Raw genomic sequence first — 22,654 nt, forward strand, 5'->3', positions numbered from 1 at the left:
CGCCGCGGCGCCTGTCTCCTCCGCAGAAGCACGGGCAGGAAGGACGCACGAGCGGCCCCGCTTCGCAAAGGGCATTTATGGAAACGGAACGGGGGATGAGGGCCGGGCGCGGGGCGCCGAGGTCACATGTTGGCTCGTTCCCGCTGCAGCCGCGAGTTGTAGGCGCGGGACACGGTGTTCCAGGCGTCCATGTAGCGGTCCATGCACATGGCGATGCACTTCTGCAGGCGGGGAGGGGCGCGGCTCAGCTCCGGCCCCGGCCCGGCCCGGCCCGCGCCCCCGCCCCCGGACAGCGGGCTGCGCACGCGCAGAGATCCCCCCATGCGACGGCCCGCGCACGCGCACGCGCAGCGGCCTCCCCGCGCCCCGCCGGTCTCACCTGTTCCGAGTTGTCCAGGGAGCCCCCCGGCTTCCCGATGCACTTCCGGAAGCACTTGTCCGTCATCCTCTGTGGGGACACGCGAGCTCAGTCGCGACAGCCGCCCCCAGCGGACCCCACCGCCCTGGACGCCCGCCCCGGCCCGACCCCGGACCTGCAGCAGCTCCTGCGCGTTAGCCACGGCGATCTGCACCTTCACCTGCTCCATGATGAGCCCCGGGTCCAGCTTGCCGCCGCCGGAGCTCCCGAAATCGGAGCCGAAGCCACCCTCCATGGCTCCGCAAAGTCAACCGAACCGTGACCGCGTGCGCCGACCCGTACCCACGCCGGAAGTCGGCCGCCCCGGGCACCACGGGAAATGGAGTCCAGGTGTACTGGTAGAGGAGCCGGACTACAACTACCACAAGGCCGTGCGCCCTCCACCCGTGCGCGCAAGCGCGGGGTGCGAGTAGCCTCGCAGAGCGGGATGTTTACGCGAGGCCGCAGGTCACCCCCCGCTCACCCGGCAGGGGGTGCCGCGCATGCGCGCGGGCCGGCAGGCGCGTCAGGCGAGCCGGGACGGAGGCTGGCCGGCGGTGCTGTCGGACGCCCGTCTCGTGCGGGGCCGGGGCGGCGTGGTCAGAGCCGACGCGGGGCAGCAGTAAAACCGACTGTTTATTGGCGTGTCGTACAAAAGTGCCCGGTCGTAGAATGCGTATTACAAACCCAGGAGAAGGGGAGGGCCACGCGTTTGGCATGCAAGTTCACGGACGCCGGCCGGCCCCGGCCCAGCCCCGCCGGGCGTGCTGGTGCTCCCGCGGGGGCCAGACCGCGGGGGGCCGGCCCAGGGAACCGTCCTGCGTCCTTTAAAGCGGCTTAAACCTAAGAATGCGGACAACTACGAGCTGCTTTCCGGGCCGGTGCGGACGCCCGGGACCCCGCACGGCTCACCGGCGGCCCCCGCCCCCCGAAGCCCGTCAGGCCCCCCATCCGCACGGCCTGCACGACCCCGGCCCCACGCTCCCGAGGCCTCCGCCTCTGCAGTCCAGGCCCGCAGTGGGCAAGGCGGGGTGGGGGATGCACAGCCTGCGGCTCTCATGGGGAAGGTCCTGCGTGGGGCGGGGCGCGCTCCCCACGGCCCCCCAGAAAGGCGGGGAATGGTGGGGAGCCGTTTCCGTCCGCGGGAAAGACCGACCTCGGGCCTGGGTACCGGGCAGCCATGGAAAGAACTAGACCTCAAGCAAGGGGCTGCGGCCAGATTCTCGGTGCAGAAGCCTTGACCCTCCGGCCACAAGCAGGTTCCGAGGGACGGGCGACCGCCCGAGGCGGGAGGCAGGCGTGCTGCGGACCTAGGGCGTCGGTCGAGCTGGGAAGGGCCGGTCGCGGGCTGCTTGTAAACGGGCTGCCTTCTGGGGGCAGCTGCCTCCGTGGCTCAGTATGACGTCTTTAAGACTTGAGCTGCGCTTTCTGAAGGAATTTGCCGTCTGGGGCCTCAGAGGTCACCGAGATGGCCCCCCTCAACTCCAGCCCCTGGGGGGAGGGGCTGCCCCAGGGACGCTGGCATGAGGCCTGAAGCGGGATCCGGCAATCTGAGTACTGACCAATGTAAAAAAATAAATATCCATTAAAAAAATAACTTCTGTGTATCTGTGTGGGAGGGGTACACACGGTGAGGGACCACCGAGGCGGCATGGCAGCCGGGAGCTGGGTCGGGGGTCCTGGAGCCGTCCTGTGGAATCAGCCGGCACTGGCCTCTGAGAAACAGCATTTCAGCGAGAAGGTCACCACGGAAGCTAGGACAGACAGCAAGACACACACACAGCATACGGGACAGTGTGGGGGTCAGGACTCAGCCCCATGCACAAGGCACAGAGTGGGAGACCAGCTTGATGGCTCACCATCAAGTCCCCCTCTTCACTGAGGGAGGGCAGGAAGTGGCTGTGCCCTGTGGACAGTGGCTTTGAGACCCGGGGGACACTTGCTTCCCAGGTGATCCCACTACCCCTTCCACCTGTCCCCTGGCCATTACCTGGTGACAAGTCTCCAAACGGAGCTGTCCCTGTTCCCTGGGTTTCCAGCTCTCTCCTGCCTCGTGGTCCTGCAAGCTTAGGAACTGCACTACAGAAAGCTCCAGAAACCCAAGGGCCAGCCAGCCAGAAGGGAAAAGCCAGAAAGGAGGTGTGGCCTGCGGCAGCTCTCCATCACACCAGGAAGTACACCAGAGCCCCAGAGCCCAGGACGAGCACCAAAACCCACACCCAGGCCCCTGCCACACCTGCGGCCGGGCCACCAGAATGCCACAGGGGATGCGCCTGCCGCCCCCCAGGTCAGAACCTGGCTTCTGGACTGGGCTCTTAAGGAGCTTCACTGGACACGGCAGCCCTGCTCTCCGTGCACTAGAGGCCACAGGGCGGGCCCCAGCAGCCAGTGTGCGGGGGAGGCAGAGGGACAGTAGTCCCTGAGCCCAGCCCGGCCCGGTCTTCCGGCCTCCACACCCAACCCCCCGTCAGCCATTCCGTCCCCGGCCTCGAATTCAACCAAATGGTGAAATGGGGCACCAAAAAAATGTCTGGCCAGTGGTGATGAGAAGTGTCCAAGGGAGCCCACCCGCAGGAAAGACCCCAGAGACCCGCCCCGCGTTCTGGCAGTATGCTTAGAAATCCTCTAGAAATGTATCAAGGAGTAAAGACAGCCAATGATAGAAAAATAGTTTTCAGTGGCTCTGGGTAAAGACAAGTGATGAGGCACGTCCCGTTCACATCACGCAGCAGCCTCTCGAGGTGGTCCTGGGGTCCCCCTGGAAAGAAAGGCCAGCAGCCTGAGAGGAACGCGCAAGCACACTGGGCCACACAGCTCCCACCCCTGGGACACCGGCTCCCAGCAAGCTGAAGGGGCCAGCAGCTTCACCCTCAACTGTCCCTGTACCAGAACCTTCCACGTCTGCCTTGCTTCTGTTCCGAACACATAGGCCGTCACAACTTAAAGGTCAGACACCAGGCGTACCATGCAGAGGAGCTGCAGCCGGCCCCAGGCCTCAGGAGGCCCCCCCCCCAAACCCATCACTGAAGCCCGGGGATCCCAGGCAGGAGGAGCAGTGGCCTCAGAGCCTGCTCGGGGCTACACCGGTGCCGCCTGGCAGTGTTTGGGGTTCAACACCCCACTCCTGGGGGCCCTGGGCCACAACCCTGAGGTCCACACAGGGACAAGAGCCAGGAGGCGAGGGCAGTCCCACAACAGGCCGTCTCTGGCAGTGGGCGGTGTGGCCTGGGGTCGGCTGGCGGGGGAGGCCTGGGCGGTGGCCAAGCAGCGGGCGGGCAGCACGGCCCTGGGGACCCGGCGGGCAGGCGTGCACGTCTGCGCCGAGGGCGCGTCCACATGTGCCACCCGGGGGCCGCTACCTGTTGATGGAAAAGATCCTCCTCGCCGAACTCTGCGGCCTCCTCTTCTCCCTCCTCCCCGTTCTCCGTCTCCCGCACCACCGAGGACTGCTTCACGGTTCTCATGGCCACCTCCTGCGCAAGAGAAAGGCCGCGAATGCTGGACCCCTTGGGCAGCGGGGGCCCCCTGTCTCGGTGACGGGCAGGCAGGACGCTCTGGCCAAGAGCCACATCCCGCCGAACCCCAGATCGCGCGCTCCCTGGCCTGCGCACCCTACTGCACCCGGCCTGTGGTGTAGTGAGGGTGAGGCAGGGAGCCTCCAGGAGGGACCCCAGGGCAAGGAGACGGTGGCCCCCAACAGGGCGCGGGCACCTACCTCCCCGTCGGCGTTGACCAGGACGGTCCGGAAGCTCTGGCCCGTGCCCCAGCTGTCCTGGCTCTTCCACACGAGCGTCGAGGGGGGGCTGTGGGCCACTCCCGCACCAGCTGCCCACACCTGGGGACACCGGAGGGCCTCCCTATCAGCACTGGCTCTGGGCCCAATACCTGCCACCAGTTAGTTCCCGGTCCCTCCCCCCTGGGTCCTGCTGACGGAGGACAGTTGACAGTGTACAGGGGACACTGAGGTCCGGTGCCCAAGGACTCATGTCAGCAAACACAGGCTGAGCAGCGAGCAGAGGCCCATCAGCCTCAGGGATCTACACCCGTGATCTTCTGTCTCTGCCAGCACCCGCCAGCCCAGACAGCCCAGACCCTCTCCCACTGTGGGAGGCTGACAGGTCACCCCAGGGCTCCCCAGGGCTCCAGGGACAGTCCAAGGGCCCAACGGCACACAGGTGGCCAGTGACAGGGCACAGCTGTTCTCAGAGCCAGCCCCCCCATCCCACAGCACTGCCTGCTTCCCAAGAACCCCCCACATCGCAGCCCGCAGCGCCGGCCCTCCCACAGCCACCTACCGTGACCGTCTGGCCGGCTCGCAGCACGTACTTGGGCGTGAACTTGTAGGAGATCTCCTCCCCTTCCAGGATCTGCCTCTTGATCCTCCAGTTCCCCAGAGACTGGTCCTGGCACAGGGGACACCGCGCCTGACGCACGGCTCAGGGAGGGCGCCCCCAGCTCCGCGCCGCAGCCCGGGACGCCCCTCACCTTGTCCGAGCTGTTCTTCAGCTGCACGAACCTGCCCTCCAGGTCGATCTCACCGATGCTGACGCCGCCCGAGGCCGAGGCCTGCTGCGCCAGGTGGAAGCTGGTGGTGCTGCTGCTGCTGCCCGTGCCGGTGCCGATGCCGCTCGAGCCCGCGCCCGGCGACTCCTCCGCCTCCAGCCGCTTGCGCTTGCTGCGGCCCGAGCGCCCGGCCGTGGACACGCTGCTGCTGCTGCTGCTCGACGTGGCCCGCGACACGGCGACCCGCGACGATGGGCTGGGGGTCAGCTTCAGCCTGTGGGACGGAGGGGACCGCCAGCCCGACACACTCGCTAGCCCAGTGGGGCGGGGGGAGGGGAGGGGCTTCTCGCCCGGCCCCGCCCCTCCGGCCCTCCCGCCCGGCCCGCCCCCTCCACAGAGCACGCCCACCTCTCCTCCTCGCCCTCCAGGAGCTTGCGGTAGGCGCTGATCTCCATGTCCAGCGCCAGCTTGACGTCGAGCAGCTCCTGGTACTCGGCCAGCTGCTGCTGCATCACGTCCCGCATCTCGGTCATCTCCTGCTCCTTGGCGTCCAGCATCTTGCGGAACTTGTCCCGCTCCCCAGCCATGGTCTCCTCGAGCTCGCGAATCCGGTCCTCCGCGGCACTGGCCTGGCGGGCGGGGGGGTCCGGGCAGCCAGGTCAGGCCGGCCTCTGCGGGTCAGGCCGAGAAGCGCACCGGGCTGCTGCGGACGCGGGCGGGCACCGACGGCGGGCAGGAGGACTTGGTGGGGTGGGGCCGGGGGGCTCCGGAGGCCCGTGGGCCCTACAGCCCCGCGGGCCAGGAAGGAAGGGGTGCTGCGTCACCCACGCTGCCGTTCCGGCTCGTCTACACCCGACGCCGGGAGGGCGGGCCCGCAGCAGCAGCAGGCCCGCGGCGGGGCAGGCCCCGGGAGTCACCTGCTTCTGGAGGCCAGACAGCTGGTAGCTGAGGGACTCGAGCCGCACGCGCGCTTCCTGCAGCTCCTCCCGGGCGGCGCTGGCAGCCTTGTCGTTCTGGTCGGAGCTCAGCTTGGCGCTGTCGAGCTGGACGGACCCAGACAGAGGTGTGAGGGGCCGGCCGCGGGCAGGGAGACCCCGCCGCCCCCCGCCGGGCCCCGCTGCCCCGCACCTTGGCCTGGTAGGTCTGCTCCAGCTCCAGCTTGTACAGGCGCACCTGCTCGTCGTGCTGGCTGCGCAGCTCGTCCAGCGCCTGGGCCATCTTGAAGTCGTACTCCTGCTGCCGGCTGCTGTCCACCTCCACCAGGCGGCGCTCGTGCCGCCGCCGCGTCTCCCGCACCTCCTGCACCGGACCTCGGTCAGTGCCCCGCCCTGGGCCCCGCACCCCCGCCTCCGCGACCCCGATTCTCCCCCCTCCCCGAGCCCCAAGTCCACGTGGGCGCCCAGACCCCGGACCCGCTGCGGAGTCACGGCCACCAGAGCGGACCCGGCCCGGCATCCCCCACTGGCAAGCAGATAAATAAAACGTGCCCCCCCACACACACACACACACAGGGGCACTACACGGCGCGACCGGGGGCCAGGCGCCCCCACGCGCTGCCCCGGGGACGGCCCCAAGCCCAAGGCCGCAGGGAGGGAAGCAGACACAGGAGGACACGGGGCGTGAGTCCACGCGGGTGACCCGCCCAGACCAGGACGGGAAGGGGGATCGAGCCGCTGGGAGGAGGGGGGTTGAGGGCTGACCGGACCGGGTTGCTTTGGGGCTGACAGAATGGTCTAGAGTTAGAGATGAAGTCTGTGCAGTTCTGGAAACCAGCCGAACTGTACACCTTACAAGTTTCGTAGAACAGGAACGTTCCAATAAAGCTGCTGTTACAGGAACTCCTGACAAGGGCTCCTGGGGGGCTCATGCAGGCGGGCACTGACTCTGGTTTCCGCTCACATCATGACCTCGGTGGTGGGATCCGGCCCCACGTCCAGCTGTGCACTGGGGGGGCCCAACCTGAGACTCTCCCACTCCCGTTCACTCTGCCTCTCCCCCTGCGCGCACACTCAGGCGCTCCTCTCACTCCCTCACGTAACTCCAGGAATAAAATCTTAAAGTAAGAATTCCTGCTGAGCCTATCCCACGTACCTGGGGACAGAAACACAGAGACCCAGGCCTCAGGACAGCGGCCGCACACCACGGCGACACTGAACCCAGCGGGAGGTCCGGCCCCGGAGCACAGCGGCCCCAGACACAGCTGCGGGTGGAGGGCGCTGTCCCCCAGCCTTGGGCTCGGAGAGGAAGAGAAACTCGCTCCGCACGGCCGGCTGTCACTCACACTGTGCCATCAGCTTGTAAGACCAAGAGGACTGCTTCTCAAGGAAGCCGGTCCTGTTCTCAACCCGTGAACCTTGGGGAACACAGGACCAGGACACCCACCTTCACGGCAGCCCCCGTGGGGGCTCCCCGCCAGGAGCTCCTGGCCACCAGCCTCAGGGAGCCCCACCAGGAGCCCTTCCAGTGTGTCCTGCGGGCTCCCCTCACAGGTCCCCGCATGGCTCTCTTCCTGGGATCCTTCCTCACAAGTACGGACCCCCTCAAAGCCTCAGGGTCTCCAGCGGATGCCTTCAGGGCTTCCCGCAGGGGCTCCCCCCTAGCTGTCATGGCCCTGGCTCTCAGGGGCCCAGGCTGGAGCTGGAGCCCACTCCTCAGCTCTATGGGCATCGTTCCCGCCAGCCCCTGCTCCCGCCTGCTCCCGGGGCACTGAGTGCAGGAAGCTGCAGCCCCAGGGTTCCGTTCTGGGCTGTGACAGAACAAAGAGCTCTGTGATGCTGAGCAGGGAGGGGCCCCGATGCCACATCCCCCACGGAAGACACAGAAACCCCAGCTCTAGCTGCCAGGAGGGCAGGTGGGGCCACCATACCCCAGAGCCTGGGGCCAGGGATTCCGAGCTTGAGTGGGGGGCCCAGGAAGCAAGGGACGCAGATGGGCCCTCCCCTGCCCTTTCACAGAGAGGGTCTGCCGTGTGTTCAACGGCGGCACCCCAAAAGATGTGCCCATGTCCGAATCCCCAGAAGCAGGAGTGTGATCTTATTTGGAAAGGGGGCTTGGGAGATGGAATCTGTAAGAGTCTCCAAATCAGAGCTTCTGGATCGTGCCGGTGGGCCCTAAACCAATGACAAGTGTCCTCATGAGAGATAGGAAGCACGTGAAGACAGAGGCACACATGGAGGGATGTGGCCACAAGCCTGGGGGGCACCTAGAGCCCCCACCCCCGGGGCTGGGAGAGGCAGCAGGACCCTCCCCCGGATCGGGGTCCTGTGCTCCAGGAGGTGGCAGGACGCCGCCACCGCCGTACGGGGTGCGAGCCGCCCCCAGACCCACCTCCTCAAAGACGTTCTTGCGGAAGTCGAGCTCCTCCTGCAGACTCTGGCAGCGGTTCTCCAGGTCCACGCGCATCAGCGTCTCCTTCTCCAGCTGCTTTTTGGCCACCGCGTGACCGTCCTCCGCCTGGGACACAGGACAGAAGCTGAGGCGACAGTCTGTCTGCCGCACCGTGTGGCCTCTCAGGGCCCAGAGATCCCCTTACACACACACACACACACACACACACACACTCCCAATAGGGAGTGTCAAGGGCTTGGGGACCGGCGGCCACCGGCATCCTGGCCCTGGGCCACTCCCCCACGACAGGACGTCCGGCCACCGCCCCAGACCCCGGTACTCGCCACTGGGGCTGCTGGAACCCCACCTTAGCCAGCTGGGCCCGCAGCTCGGCCACGTCGCTCTCCAGGCCACGCTTCTCACTGAGGGCGGCGGCCAGCTCCGCCTCACTCCGGTGGAAAAGGGACTCCAGATCCTTCACGCGGCCCTGAGCCGCCGCGAGCTCGCCATCCCTCCTCTTGGAGCTGCCAGTCAAGGGCGGGCGTTAGCTAGGAGCAGGCGGGGCGAGCCGTCGGGGGGCGATGGGGGCCTCTGGCAGCGCCAGGAAGCCCCGGACCGGCTCCCTCCGGCCTCTGAGCCACGGGCACCTCCCGGGGTGACAGGGCCTGGGCCGTCGGCACAAAACGCGTCCCTTCCTCAGACCCGCTCTGCACATCAGGACTCCGCCAGCTGACAAGTAGAGCGCTCAAAAAGACCTCAGGAAAGAGCTAAGGTCACTTTTAATTTAATGTCACCTTTTTTTTTTTTTTTTTTGGACAGATCACAAGCAGGCAGAGATGCAGAGAGAGGGGGAAGCAGGCTCCCCGCTGAGCAGAGAGCCCGACGCAGGGCTCGATCCCAGGACCCTGAGACCATGGCAAAGGCTTCACCCACTGAGCCACCCAGGTGCCCCTTTAATGTCATTTTGTGTAATTTTGAACATGAGGGGAATCACGTCGGGGAGAACGATGTTTAAAAAACCACAGAATTTAGTAAAGTTGCAGGTTAAAATGCTGCCCTTTGAAAAGTTGATCTCGCTCGTAAACTTAATACGCTTCTCCAAGCAGGTTCAGCTGACGCCCCAGGAGACGATTTCCGCGACATTAAAGAGGCAAACAGATTCTTTAATGCCCAGCTGTCTGCAGCACGGGCCTGGGGCCTGGGGCTCCTGGTCGTTTCTCAATGAAATTCGCCACCTTCCAGGAGTTGAATGCGCGCCACCCCCCACCCAGGAGCCGAGGGAGCCGTCCCCAGCAAGGGGACAGTCTCCCCCAAGTGCTGCTCACACAGGGGCGCTATGGGGGGCAAGCAGCATCCCTGGGGCTAGCCCCCCAACCGCACACCCAGTGAGAACTGCTGGGGACGCAGCTTCGGCTGCACGAGGCTGGGGCGGGGCGGATGGCATAGGGACCCATGGCTTCGGCCGCCAAGCTGCCGTGTCCTCAGCAGCAGCCCTAGAACACAGAGCTCCAGCCGCGCCTCTGACCACCATCCTCCATGAGGGTCTCGGGGTCCCCGCAGTCCTCACCCCTGAGCTTATGCCACATGATCCTGGCTCTCCTGCCCGCGGCGGGACCGAAACCCTAAGCCCCTGGAGCAGCTTCTGCAGGGCTTTGGGAAAATGAGTTCCTCGTCTGAACCCGTCACCGAGAGCCTGCTTTGTGGGGACGGCCCCCCTCGCGCCAGAGATGCACCTGGGAGCACCGGGCTCTCCTGGTGCGGAACTTTCTCGTGGGAGGAGCCGACAGTGAAGCCCGCGAACCGCATCAGGAGGGCAGAGAAGGGGGAGGGAAGGGAGGGAGGAGCCCGAGCCACGAGGGAACCCCGTGGGAACCCCACTTGCAAGGCGCACAGTCCTGCCCAGGGTCGCCCTGGAACAGACCTGGATGAGGGGAGCATTAAGAATGAGCCAGATCAAGGGGCGCCTGGGTGGCTCAGTGGGTTAAGCTTCTGCCTTTGGCTCAGGTCATGGTCTCAGGGTTCTGGGATTGAGCCCCGCATCGGGCTCCCTGCTCAGCGGGGAGACTGCTTCCCCCTCTCTCTCTGCCTGCCTCTCTGCCTGCTTGTGATCTCTCTCTCTCAGATAAATTTAAAAAAAAAAAAAAAAAAAAAAAGAACAAACCAGATCTGTTATTTCCAGGAGAGCACTCAGGCAGAGGAAGCAGAAGTGCAAAGGCCCTGGGGTCAGGTGTACCTGGCAAGTTTAAGATCAGCCACAAAGCCAGGGTGACAGGAACAGAGGCATCAGGTGATGTGGAAAATGTTTTTTGTTTTTTTTTTTTAAAGTTCATTTGAATAACCTCTAAACCCATCGTGGGGCTTGACCAAATAAGCCCAACACATGCTCTCCCGCGGGGGTGAACCTGCCACCTTGATGCAGAAAATCTCTAAACACCTTCAGCCAATATTCGCATTCTGCCAAACTCCACAGAACGACCCAGAAAGCAGGGGCGCCAGGGACTCCCACGGGCCACGTCTCCCGAGCATCAAGCTGAACGCGGCTTCCTCATCTGTGGGCCAGTCCTGGAGGGTTGCGTGGGAGCATGTGACCTATCGGTCGGGTCCTCCACGCAGCCACCCACGCTCCTGTCCTCGCCGGGATGTGCTGATAAACGGGTTAGGAAGAGAACCCACTCGACCTAAGTGCGGCCGGCTCCCTGCTCGGGAAGGGCTCCTGCGGCGGGACAGGAAGTGAGGGAACGGAGCCCGGCACCTGCAGCCTCTGCTGGCCAGAGAGCGGCCGCCGGAGGAGGCCTTCCCAGGGGAGCAGGGGCCTCCGCTGAAAGTGACGGCCCAGACGCGCAGAGTCCCTCCCGCCAGCCCCGCTGCACCGGCCGCTCCTTGTGTCCTGTCTGCCGCCCGCCACGCCCAGCACCAGGCCGAGGGAAGCGGCGGACAGAAGCCGTCACAGAGCCATGGGACCAGCCTGCCTCAGCCACGGCTCCCCTGGCGAACCTGTTCTGGGTGCGGGAACATCCCAGTGGCTGGGACAGAATGCCAGCGTGGACGACATCTGATGACTTTGGGGGGACATCCACGAGAGGCTTGTGGCCTCCAAAGCCCAACCCTGCCGGTGTCTCCGGCATCCACTGTGAGTTTACGGAAGGCCGTGTGGGTGCTCACACCGGCCACCCAGTCTGTTTGGGGGAAGCCTGCTGCAGACTTCTACTTTTCTCCTTAAACGAGCGTGCATTTTCCACTTTGTCGCCAGTGAGCACCTGGGACCACAAAGCAGGAAAAGTCAAGACTTCTCGGCCTAGACAAGGAGCCACACCCAGAGTCCCAGGCATGTGGAGGCTTCTGGAATCCTCAGGGGCTACAGGGAAAGCAGTGCTGACCCTGGAATTACCTCAATCTTCCCCCAGAAGCACAAATCCTTTTTTAATTAAAAAACCTACCATGGGGCACCTGGGTGGCTCAGTGGGTTAAGACTCTGTCTTCGGCTCAGGTCATGATCTCAGGGTCCTGGGATCGAGCCCCGTGTCGGGTTCTCTGCTCAGCAGGGAGCCTGCTTCCCACCCCCACCCACCCCCACCCACCCCCACCCCCACCCCCTCTCTCTGCCTGCCTCTCTGCTTGTCATCTCTGTCTGTCAAATAAATGAATAAAATCTTCACAAAACAAAAAATCTTCAAAAAAACAAAAAAATCCTATGAAACTGGTGAGCTACAGTCTACCCTGGGTCTAGCATCACTCCCTGGCCGAGGACCAGGCTCCGGACCCCGCGGGGCCACCCCGCGCGCGCTTCCGCTCCAGTGGCTCTCCACGGAGGGACCCGCGGCACATCCCTGAGCCAGAGCTGGGCTGAGGCCACACACCGTGGGGCTCCGAGTCTGGGACGTTCTGGAAAAGGCAAGACCGCGGTGGCCCGGACGGGACAGGACGGAGGGACAGGGGAACACAGGATCTTTAGGGCAGCGAAGCCATAAGGGCGGACGCGTCTTCGTGATGCAGGTGTCCAAGCTCGTGGAAGGCACCTCCCGCTGGGAGGGAAGCCTAACGTGGACTCGGGCTCCGGTTAGTGACACTACATGGGTGCCGCGTGTGGGTCACGCCGGCGGAGCTCGCCCGCTACTGGGTGGGGAAACCAGAGCAGAGACTTTGGAAACTCTGGCCTTTCCACTCATTTCCCTAGACACACAAAACTGCCTACACCCAAACATGGAGGGGAAGGAAAACATCCCACAAACGTGAAGGTGACTCTGTCGGCAGCTAGGACTGGGAACCGGCACTTGGGAGCCAGGCTTCGGTCCAGGTCCCTGCCAACCTGAGGGATCCTGGACAAGCCTGGCCCGGTCTGCCACCCCCAACACACACACTGAGGCGGGGACAGTGACAGTCCAGCCCTGGTCACGGGTGGCCGCCTGGGGTCGTCGTGGCGTCATGGTGTCCTCTACCCAGTACTAGTGCCATCCCCGCCACGGCACCTGGCTGGCCACGCCGTGCGCACGGGCCTGTCTCCGGAGCAGCCAGAGAAGACACAGCACTTCGGAAGAGAAAAGGCCAGGCCCGAAGGCTGCCGGCCCGGCCCAGCGGGGACCGCAGCCCGGATGTGGGGGGGACGGAGGCGGGCGGCCCCACAGCCCCACAGGAGCCTTGGAGGATGAGGGTCCCCAGGCCACACGTGAGGCAGTGCACCAAGGGCTGTGGGGGCCCGCGGCCTGGCGGTGGGGACGGGGTAGCACACCAGGGGCTCCCAGACCCAGGGCAGAGAGGGGAGGCTGGGCTGCGTGGCCCGGGGCCGTCCTCTCCCTGAGGGAATTGGGGGAGCCACTCAGGTCTACTTTTTATTTTTTATTTCTTAAAGATTTTATTTATTTATTTGATACAGACCACAAGTAAGCAGAGAGGCAGAGAGAGGAGGAAGCAGGCTCCCCATGGAGCAGAGAGCCCGATGTGGGGCTCGATCCCAGGCCCCCGAGATCATGACCTGAGCCGAAGGCAGAGGCTTTAACCCACTGAGCCACCCAGGTGCCCCAGCCACTCATGTTTAAAAGCTTCCCTGGGCTGAGTGATGCTGGGGGACCAAAGGTGGTGGAAAGGGCCGGCTGGAGGCCCGGGCCACAGAGCACGCCCCTGCCAGCGGCCAGCCCGCCCGGCCCGCACGACGGTGTCGGGGTGCCCGAGGGCCGCACGCCTACCCCTTGTTGGCCTCCTCCAGCTCCGCCTTCAGCTTCCCCAGCTCGATCTGCAGCCGTGCCCGCTCCCGCGCAGTCTCGTCCAGCACCCGGCGGGCGTCCGCCAGCTCCGACTCGTACAGCGTCTTGATGCCGCTCACCTGCGGGGTGGCAGCCAGGCCCAGGTCAAGGACAGACCCCCTTCCCCACCAACAGCGGGCCCTCCCGGCCTGAACACGGCTCCTCCCGAGGCCCCCCACCCCCACCCCAGGGGCACCACAGCCGCCCGAGCTCTCCGGGTCCCGGGTCCCCCGCCAGCGGCGCACACAGCTCATGCTTCTCGCCGCCTTCTCGTACCCAACCTTCCCCCGCGTCGGCACGCAGAGGGCCAGGCACGGGTGTTAAAACCATCTGGAACCAAACTAGGGCCGTGAGAGGGCCCCCGGTCCCCCTAGGGCGGCCAGAGTCAAAGAGACAAAGAGTAATAAACACGGGCGGCGGTACCGGGAAACCTCAGGCCCCCGCGGGCAGCAATACCAGGAAACCTCAGGCCCCCGCGGGCGGCGGGGCAGGAGTGGGAAACGGGCCGGCGCCGGGCAGCCAGGTGGGCAGCGGACCCTGGAACCCAGCGACCCCACAGCTGGGACCTCCATGCCCGGAGAAGCAACACGCGCGTGCACACGAAGCTGCGCGTTCGCAGCTCGGCCCACCGCAGCCAGGAGGTATAAACAAGCCCAGTGTCCTCCCGCCGACCGGCAGGTGCACACATGCGTCCCCACACGCACGAGCGTCCCCGGCCACCAGCAGCGGCGGGGCCCCCACGCGCTGCCCTGGGGACGGATCGCAAGCCCACGACGCGCAGGGAGGGAACCAGACACACACACAAGGGCACGTGGGGTGTGAGTCCACGCATGTGACACGCCCAGACCAGGCTCCCCCACGGACAGGAAGGGGACTCAGGGGTGCTGAGGAGGGCTGGGGGTGACGACCGATGGGGACGGGGCTTCGTTTGGGAAAGCGGCCACGTCGGAGGGGACGGCTGTGCACCTCTCCCCACGCACTAGCCGCTGAGCTGCGGAGCGCCGGAACCACAGGCGCCGGGAACTCCAGCTCAGTGACCTGCAGGCGCAGAGGACGACACAGAGCCGCTGCTCCAAGTGGCACCACGTTGCCTCCCACGAAACCACACGCCAGCAGGTTGGGGGGTGCAGGGGTGGCCGGGACCCCTCCTCCCACAGGAAGGCCCCAGGGCGGAGGGGGCTGCCGGGAGCGGCCGACGACCTGCCACACGTCAGGTAAGCAGCATCCCGCTGCCCAGGGACAAGGGGCCTCTGGGGGCGGGGGGGGTGCGCTTCAGAAGAGTTGGGGTTTTCACAGCCAGTCTGAGCCCCCCGCACTGGCCTGGGCATCCTGGGCCTCAAGACAGCAGCTCCCAGTCACTTCATCCCACAGGTGAGACGGGGTGTGCGCTCCTGGCCCGATCTCACAGATGGGGAAACTGAGGCATGGAATAGGCAACTGGTCTCTGCGGACCCATCACGTGCAGGGCAGATGATGTCCACTGGGGGCGATCCCAAGAGGAGGACACGCGATGGGGGAGCAGAGACCACCTCCTCCCTCCTGTCCCCTGGCTGCGGCCACCACCCACCCCAGGACAGCAAGGCTCCTCCCCCGCACAGAGGTCTCACCTGTGGCCACGCCCGGTGTTTGCACCTCTGGGAACTGGATTCTGGAATCAGGCTCAGTTCACAAAAGTGACCGCTCCTGTCTCCACACGAGCCTGGGTTTACCATGTGTCCTGGTTCTGCCTCCTGCCGTTTCACCTTCCAGAACTCTCCTAAGCCTGAGGGAGAGCGCGCACAAGATCCCCGGCCCCGACCCCCACCCTTTCTCTCACACCTTCCCCTCACGAGGCAGGGGTCCCGGGATGACTAGTGACCAACGACAGTCACTAAGGCCACCAAACCCTGAGCCAGGCTGGGTCATAGGGCAGGAGAAGCCAGCAGTGGTGACACTGTACGTAAGTTCTCTCTTTTTTTTTCTTTTTTTTTTTTTAAAGATTTTATGTATTTACCTGACAGAGAGAGATCACAAGTAGATGGAGAGGCAGGTAGAGAGAGAGGAAGGGAAGCAGGCTCCCTGCTGAGCAGAGAGCCCGATGTGGGGCTCGATCCCAGGACCCTGAGATCATGACCTGAGCCGAGAAGGCAGCGGCTTAACCCACTGAGCCACCCAGGCGCCCTGTACGTAAGTTCTTGATACTTCATTCCCAGTGGGGTTTTTGCACGACCTTTAATTTTTCTTTTAAGTAAACTCTACCCCCAACACGGGGCTCAGACTCACAGTTCTGAGACCGGGAGTCACACACGCCACGGACGGAGCCAGCCCGGTGCGCCACGGATTTTAATCTTTTAAACGTACCATTAAAATATCATTGGGCCCACTGCCCGGCCTAACCATGAGGAAACACCAGACTGACCCCAAACTCCTGACCAGCACTCCTAAGGGCTACTGGGGGACATCGAGCCCTGGGAATCTCAGAAACGCGCTCGGTCCAGAGGGGCCCGAGGAGACGTGACAGCTGAGCACTGTGAGGTCCCGAGGGCGTCCCGGGCCGGAGAAGCGGGGGAAACTGAGGACCCCAAACAGCACAGGTGTTAGCCCGTGATGTCGCTACAGCGTCAACACCGGTAAAACCACTGTGACGAGACAGGAGCATGAGACGCTGACGGAACTGTGCTGGGGGACACGGACCCTTTACTTACTCCACAAGGTTGAGTAAGTGAAAACACCTCGTATTGTTTGTCTCCACGCCTGAGACTTCTGGGCGCCCCTGGATTCGCTCGCCCTGACTGCTCTGGGCTCTGAGGCCACGCTCTCACAGTCCCCTCGAGTGTCCTGGCTCAAGTCCCAGGTTCTGGGGCGTCTGGCCGGCCCCGTCCTGCAGCTCTCGGTCCCGGGGAGGAGGTGCGGGCCGCGCGGGCACAGGTTCCCGGACGCATGGACGAGGTTCCCGCAGCGCAGAGCTCATGCCTTCGTCTTCCCGAGGCACCTCCGCAGCCGGGCCGGGGGCTCCGGGCCGCGGCAAACCCATCCCGCCCTCTGCGGGTCCAGCCTGCAGCCCAGGGTAGTTTCCACGTCGGTCCGTGGCTGAGGGGGAAAGAAAGGAGCAGAGACTTTGCGACCCAGGCCGATGACAGGCCCGTTCCTGTATACAGTGTCTGCGGCAGCTTCCACTCCCACTGCTGAGTTGAGGAGCCACGGTGGAGACTTCCAGCCCCCAGAGCTGGAAACGCAGACTCCGGCCCTCCAGAGAACACCGGCCAACCCCGCTCTGTGGCCCTGGGACGATTCAGAAACCTCTTGTGGAGGACACACACACAGAGCGTCTCTCAGAGCCCTAACAGGTGCTCTGCTGGCAGGCCCAGGCCGCCCGGCCCCTGCGACGGCCCCTGTGACAGCCGCTGTGACGGCCCCTGCAGAAGCCCGGCCACAGCTGACGGGAGACCGATGGCTGGGCCTTTTGTTTTGTCTTTTACGGCATTATTCAAGCGCCAGGAATGAACAAATGTGTTAGCATGTGTTGGCCAGGGAGGGGGAGCATGGCGGGGGGGGAGGGGTGTCCAGATAACCCGAGGTGGCCTTTCCCTGTTCCTGCGTCTCCGGGGGATGAACCCTTCCCAGCCGAGAACCACGGCTCTGCAGGAAATCCCCGGACAGACAGCCGATTGGGCTACTTTCTCCCCCCACAGCTCACCGCGCCCCGCCCCTGCTCCCAGGGTCCACCCGGGGGGGCCCTCCTAGCTTCCCCCACCCCCCAGCAGCAACAGGACACCTGGGCAGGTGAGAGAAAAGAAACCGAAGGTCAAAGGAACTTAACACCCAAGTGGGAGGCTCCTTGGAGAACTGCCTCTCCCTCCTGGCTCCCCCTCTCCCAGCCAGCACCCAAGACCTCGCTCGAACAGAAATCGAGCCTGGCCCCAGCCCTTCTGGAAGCCCTCCGGGGACACGGGCACGTGGCTCTTCAGCACAGAGTGGCCGCGGGACCCATATGCGGCACGTGCGGGAGGGTGACAAGGGCTTGGAAGCTTCCGGCATCCCTCGTGCACCTCCACTGTCCGGATTTTGTTACAGGCTTGTGGCACGCTTAGGACACAGTAAAAGGCATCTTCAAAGGGCTCCTTAAGTGGCTTCTCCTAATGGGATCTGGGGTTGGAACATCTCTGTGATGGGGTCATCCTGAGCACTGGGCGAGGATGGGAGTGAGCAGTACCCCTCCCCCGCCCACTCCATGGGCCAGGAGCGCCCCAGCGTGATGACCGCCCCAGCGTGATGACCACCGTCCTCCTGGGGGAACCAGGCACCCAGCTCCACCCACATCCCTCCTGGAGCCTCCGTCCAGTCCCAGCCCCCGCCCCGCTTCTGCTCACCCACTTTGCAGGGCCCCTCCAGCCTGGGCCCCACTGTAGCCAAGGCCACTACCAGGTTGCTTTGAAAGCCTGTGACAGCGCCCTGACACACACACGCACACACACCCCACGCCCCCTGCTCCAGCGCCCCTTCTTCCCCAGGCGCCAGCTCCCTCCACTGCCCAGTTCCCAGGAGCACTGATCACCTGGCCACAGGGGCAGCTGGAGGCTCCAGGAGAACCTGCTGGTGGCAAGTCCTCAGCTCCAGCCCGTAACCCGGCCCTCAGCCCGGGGACACCCGGAGCCCCAGGCCTACCCCTGAGCCCACGGCGGGGCAGGTTTACCACTGGTGGCAACACATCCTTTGTTCCCAGGAGCCCTCAGACCGGGAGACCTCACCTCTCCAGCTGGGAAGGGAACGGCCCCTCCCCAGACCAGAGAGATCCGGGTCCCCAGGCCCTCCTGCTGGGACTCTAGGTACAACACCCACTCAGCGCCTGGGGGCTCCCATGCCCACCAGGCCCATCACCCTCAGAGAGCTGCCTGCCATTCGCCGCACCTGCAGGAGACCCATGCAAGAACAGAAGAAAGACAAGGCACCCCGGCAGGCAGGAACCGGACCCGCACCCCGAGTACTCAGGCGCCCCTCTGGAAGGTGGCCACCTGGTGGGGGGCTGCAGACAATTCTAGCCTCATGGGATGGATGACAAAACCTGCCCAAGGTCACACAGACTGAAAGGACTTTGCACGAGTGAGCATCAGAGCTCGAATCCAGTCCCCCACCCACTCCCACAACACCGACAGCACCACCTTCCAGGGAAACTTCTTCCTCCCCGGCGTCACCCAGGCCACTTCCTGAGCCGTTCCTGTCCTGGCTACTGTTAAACAGGGGCAACAGAACCCACGGTTCCTCGGGGTGCCCATCCTTTATTCTACAGGACGCACATCAACAGGCCTGGCCAGCCAGCCAGAACAAAAGGGGGGCTGTCATCTCCATTTTACAGAAGAGGCACTGGGACCCAGGGAGTTTTAAATGACTTGCCCAGGGTCACCCAAAGGGTAAGTGGCTCCCAGAAATGACCCCCACACGACTGTCACATGGCCCACGGTCAGGATAGGGGCCTGGCTCTCCTAGGGGGCCCTCGGGGGAACCACAAGGTGAGCACTCTCCCACCGGCCATCCAGATTCCCCGCAATCACACTTGGGTTTGGAAAAGGGCCAGCAGGGGTCCAGCCAAGTGAGAAAAGAGCCTGGGGCCCCTGGGAACTGGGGGAGAGTTGAGTTGGAGCCACAGTCCCCAAGCAAGGGAAGAACCCACCCAGGACCCCCAGACAGGCCCTCCCATGCCCCTAGAGGGTGGGGGTTACCCAGCCCCTTCTCCCTCAGTCTGCAGTGAAGCCCTAGGACCCACCTAGAACCCCAAACTTCCTGCTAAATCCCCAAGACCAGACATCTCTCCACCCCCACCAGGCTCCAGCCCATCCACCAAGTGGGTGCCCCAGGCCCCAAGTGAGAACCTCTCAAATTTCCCATGGGACCCCGAGGCTTCGGACCCCCTCCCCTCACGTGCCCACCTACCCCAGGTTCCAGTACTAGATGGAGCCTACAGCCTAACCACCTCCCCAGTCCCTCAACACCCCAGAATTCATCCCAGGACCCCTGGAGAGTTCCACAAAGAAGAGCACCGTGGGCCCCCCCAGAGGCTCTCCACCCCTCCTCGGGGTCCCTTCTGAGAGCTTGAACTCAGGCTCCTCTGAGACCACAGAACCCCACCAGATTTCCTCCAGGGACGCCAGGACACCCTAACGTAGCCCGGAGACTCTCCGCCTCTCCCTCAGGGGCGGGGCTTTCTCTGGCTCACACCCTCTCCGGCCCAGGGATCCCCAGATGCCCCCCGGCCACTCAGGGCTCGGGCCTGCCCCCCATCCACCAGTCGCACAACGGGCCCCCGGTCCCTTGGGGGATCCCTCAGAGGACGGGTCTACCCCAGACCGCGCTCCTCACTCGGTGGGCTCACGAACGCCTCTGTGGGCCCCTCGGCGGGCGGGGCTTGTCCCAGGGCGCACCCCTCGCTCACAGGGCTCCCGAAAAGCCCCGGGAACCTTCGGTGGGCGGGGCCTGCTCCAGGGTGCGCCCCCCTCGTTCCGAGGTCCCCGAAAAATCCCTCGGACTCGGCCCTCCGAGACTGCCCCAGTCTGCACCACTCGCCTGGGCCCCCCCACCCCGAGACCTCTGACGACCCCCTCTGTGGGCAGGGCCCGCCCAGCCTCCGAGCCTCACCCCCGGGAGGCCCCCGAAGCTCCCCGGGTACCCTCAGAGGCCGAGGCCCAGCCCCGCGTGCGCCCCTAGGGCCCCCCGAAACCCCGGGGACCCCCCCGGTGGGCGGGGCCTGCCCAGCCTCCGAGCCTCACCCTCGGGAGGCCCCCGAAGCCCCCCGGGTACCCTCAGAGGCCGAGGCCCAGCCCCGCGTGCGCCCCTAGGGCCCCCCGAAACCCCGGGGACCCCCCCGGTGGGCGGGGCCTGCCCGGCCTCCCCTCTCGCGCACGGGGACCCCCGGGGACCCCCCGAGGCCGGAGCCCCGGCCGCGCGCCCACCTCGCGCGTGGTCACCTCCTCCCTCTCGGAGATCTTGAGCAGCAGCCGGTCGTTCTCGAGCTCGAGCGCGCGGACGCGGTCGATGTAGTGCGCCAGGCGGTCATTGAGCTCGCGCAGCTCCTCCTTCTCCTGCAGCCGCGACAGGCGCGTGGGCGACAGCGGCGTGGCGGGCCCGCCCCCGCGGCCGGGCAGCGGCGTGGCCATGGCGGAGGTGGCGGCGGCGGCGGCGGCGGCGGCGGCTCGGGGCCCGCGCGGCTCGGGACGGCGGCCGCGGCGCGGCGGGCTCATTCAATCCGCGCCGCCGACCAAGATGGCGCCCGGCGCCCGCCGTCGCGGAGCAGCCTGGGACTTGTAGTCTGTCGCGGCTGCGCCGGGCAAGCCGGGAGCTGTAGTTTCCCGCGCCGGCAAGGTTCCTCTCGCCTCCAGCCGGCTTCCCGCTCTGTGCATTGCTGTTGCTGAAACCGCCAGCGTTCAGGGCCAGGCCCCGGGACCTGCAACTCCCAGCCCGCCCCCGAGGGACAGCGGGCTTCTTTCCAGTGCCCACCTTCCCCACTTGTACAATCTCCCTCCCTCCTAGGAGTGCTATTAAAATGAAAGGTGAAGGGACCTCGCACACACGCTCGGGGATGTCACTTACAGGTACGATCAAAATAAAATAATGGTAAGATAAGATAAATAACAGCTCACAGCGGCGCCAGGCTGGCTCAGCCGGAAGAGCATACGACTCCAGCGTTGTGAGTCCAAGCCCCCAGCTTGGCTGTAGAGATTACGAAAAAAAAAAAAAAAAATTAATTAACTTTAAAAAATAACTGAGCTCGCAGATGCAGAGAACAGGTTGCTGGAGGTTGCCGGTGGAGGGGTGGGAGGTGGGCAGCACAGACGAAGCCATCAAAAGACACAAACTTACAGTTATAAAATAAGTAAGTCCCTGGGATATAAGGCACAGCGCAGTGGCTATAGTTAATAACACTGTATTGTAGGTCGGAAAGTAACTATGTGCGTTGACTGATACCAGCCACACCTACTGTGATCATTTCAACAATGTACACAAACCTCAGATCGGCAGGTCGTGCACCTGCAACTTCCACAATGTAACATGTCAAGGACAGGTCAGTTTAAGAAAAGAAAAGAAACACCTCACTGAAAGAAGCCAGGCACAAAGGGCCACATAGTACCGCATCCCACTTATGTAAGACACCCATTGGAGGGGAATCTGTAGGGCCGGTCCCGGCCCACGGCCTGGGCCCATTGTTCTCTGTGGTGGGGCAGAAAGTGGAGGACCACCTCTGGGCGCCCCAGCCTCCACCTGATGCCAGCAGCACCACTGCCCCACTCCAGTCCAAACAACCAAATGTCTAGTCACTTCCCCCTGCCATCGCCCCCAGTGGAGAACCACTTCCTTCCCCTCACCCTGGAACTTGCCCGGAGAACTCCTCCTTCCCAGACATCCCACCTTGGGGAATTGGGCTGAAACGGCCTTGCTTGGGGACTCCTGCAAATGTCACACGGAGACCGTGATTGCCCTTCCAGCCCTCGGAGGGCTGGGATGCTCACCTGTCTCCAACACCTGAAACTCACTCTGAATTGCCCTCTCACCAGGAGTCAAGGGCCCCACCTTAGAACCCAAGCAGGAACAGTCCCCAGCTAGACCCGTCACTGTGCTGCCTTCTCAAAAGAGACCTTGCGCTTGATGGGACCGACACCTGGGTGGCTCAGCCGGTTAAAGCCTCTGCCTTCGGTTCAGGTCGTGATCCCAGGGTCTCTGCTCAGCGGGGAGTCTGCTTCCTCCTCTCTCTCTGCCTGCCTCTCTGCCTACTTGTGATCTCTGTCTGTCAAATAAATAAATAAAATCTTAAAAAAAAAAAAAAGTGACCTTGCGCTTGAAACCCGGTATCTTTGCCTGTGCCGTCATCAAACAGAAGAGACGGTGGCAGGATGTAGGATGCGAGAACGAATCCGTGATGCTGCAGGGGGCAGGGCGGGAGCGGGAGGAAAGTGACTGCGGTTTGAGGGTGGCAGGGGGTCACCTTGCCAGACCTCCCCGCCCCCAGACCTAGCTGCAGCCCCCTCCCCACCAGAGCTCCACTGAGCTGACCGCAGCCCAGAGTCCTGGCCGTCCCTCCCCACCCCCACCCCCCACCCGGCTCAGGGCCCTGCAGGGTCGCACCCCGCCCCGAACGCCTCTCGCCCCTCTACGCCTCCCGGTCTTTCCCGGGCCAGGAGGCCAGTCCCCTCCCGGCGGTTGCACCGACAGGCCTGGGCCTCAG

At 64.5% G+C, this 22,654-nt stretch overlaps 2 protein-coding genes across 5 annotated transcripts; both read right to left on the bottom strand.

The window, feature by feature from the left end:
* Nucleotides 1-56: 56 nt before the first annotated feature.
* Nucleotides 57-723, bottom strand: TIMM13 (translocase of inner mitochondrial membrane 13). Its single transcript, XM_059159365.1, has 3 exons — nt 534-723; nt 380-448; nt 57-221 (listed from the first exon to the last, which is right to left on the bottom strand). The coding sequence occupies exons 1-3, from the start codon at nt 651-653 to the stop codon at nt 123-125; spliced, it is 288 nt and encodes a 95-aa protein (XP_059015348.1). The 5' UTR covers nt 654-723; the 3' UTR covers nt 57-122.
* A 292-nt stretch (nt 724-1,015) lies between these two features.
* Nucleotides 1,016-20,701, bottom strand: LMNB2 (lamin B2). 4 transcript variants are annotated; one of them, XR_009350531.1, is made up of 13 exons: nt 20,388-20,701; nt 13,408-13,544; nt 8,595-8,751; nt 8,228-8,353; nt 6,029-6,199; nt 5,818-5,943; nt 5,309-5,529; nt 4,883-5,174; nt 4,693-4,800; nt 4,113-4,232; nt 3,757-3,870; nt 2,388-3,155; nt 1,016-2,112 (listed from the first exon to the last, which is right to left on the bottom strand). XR_009350531.1 is itself a non-coding variant. In XM_059159363.1 (12 exons), exons 1-12 carry the CDS (start codon nt 20,673-20,675, stop codon nt 3,114-3,116), a joined length of 1,902 nt encoding a protein of 633 aa, XP_059015346.1. In that variant the 5' UTR covers nt 20,676-20,701; the 3' UTR covers nt 1,016-3,113. The 4 variants fall into 4 exon arrangements, 2 of the variants coding, with proteins under 2 accessions (XP_059015346.1, XP_059015347.1); XR_009350530.1 differs by having other exon boundaries at nt 1,016-2,151; XM_059159363.1 differs by having other exon boundaries at nt 1,016-3,155.
* Nucleotides 20,702-22,654: the final 1,953 nt, after the last annotated feature.

This window comes from Mustela lutreola, chromosome 2, assembly GCF_030435805.1.
Source record: "Mustela lutreola isolate mMusLut2 chromosome 2, mMusLut2.pri, whole genome shotgun sequence".
NCBI lineage: Eukaryota > Metazoa > Chordata > Mammalia > Carnivora > Mustelidae > Mustela > Mustela lutreola.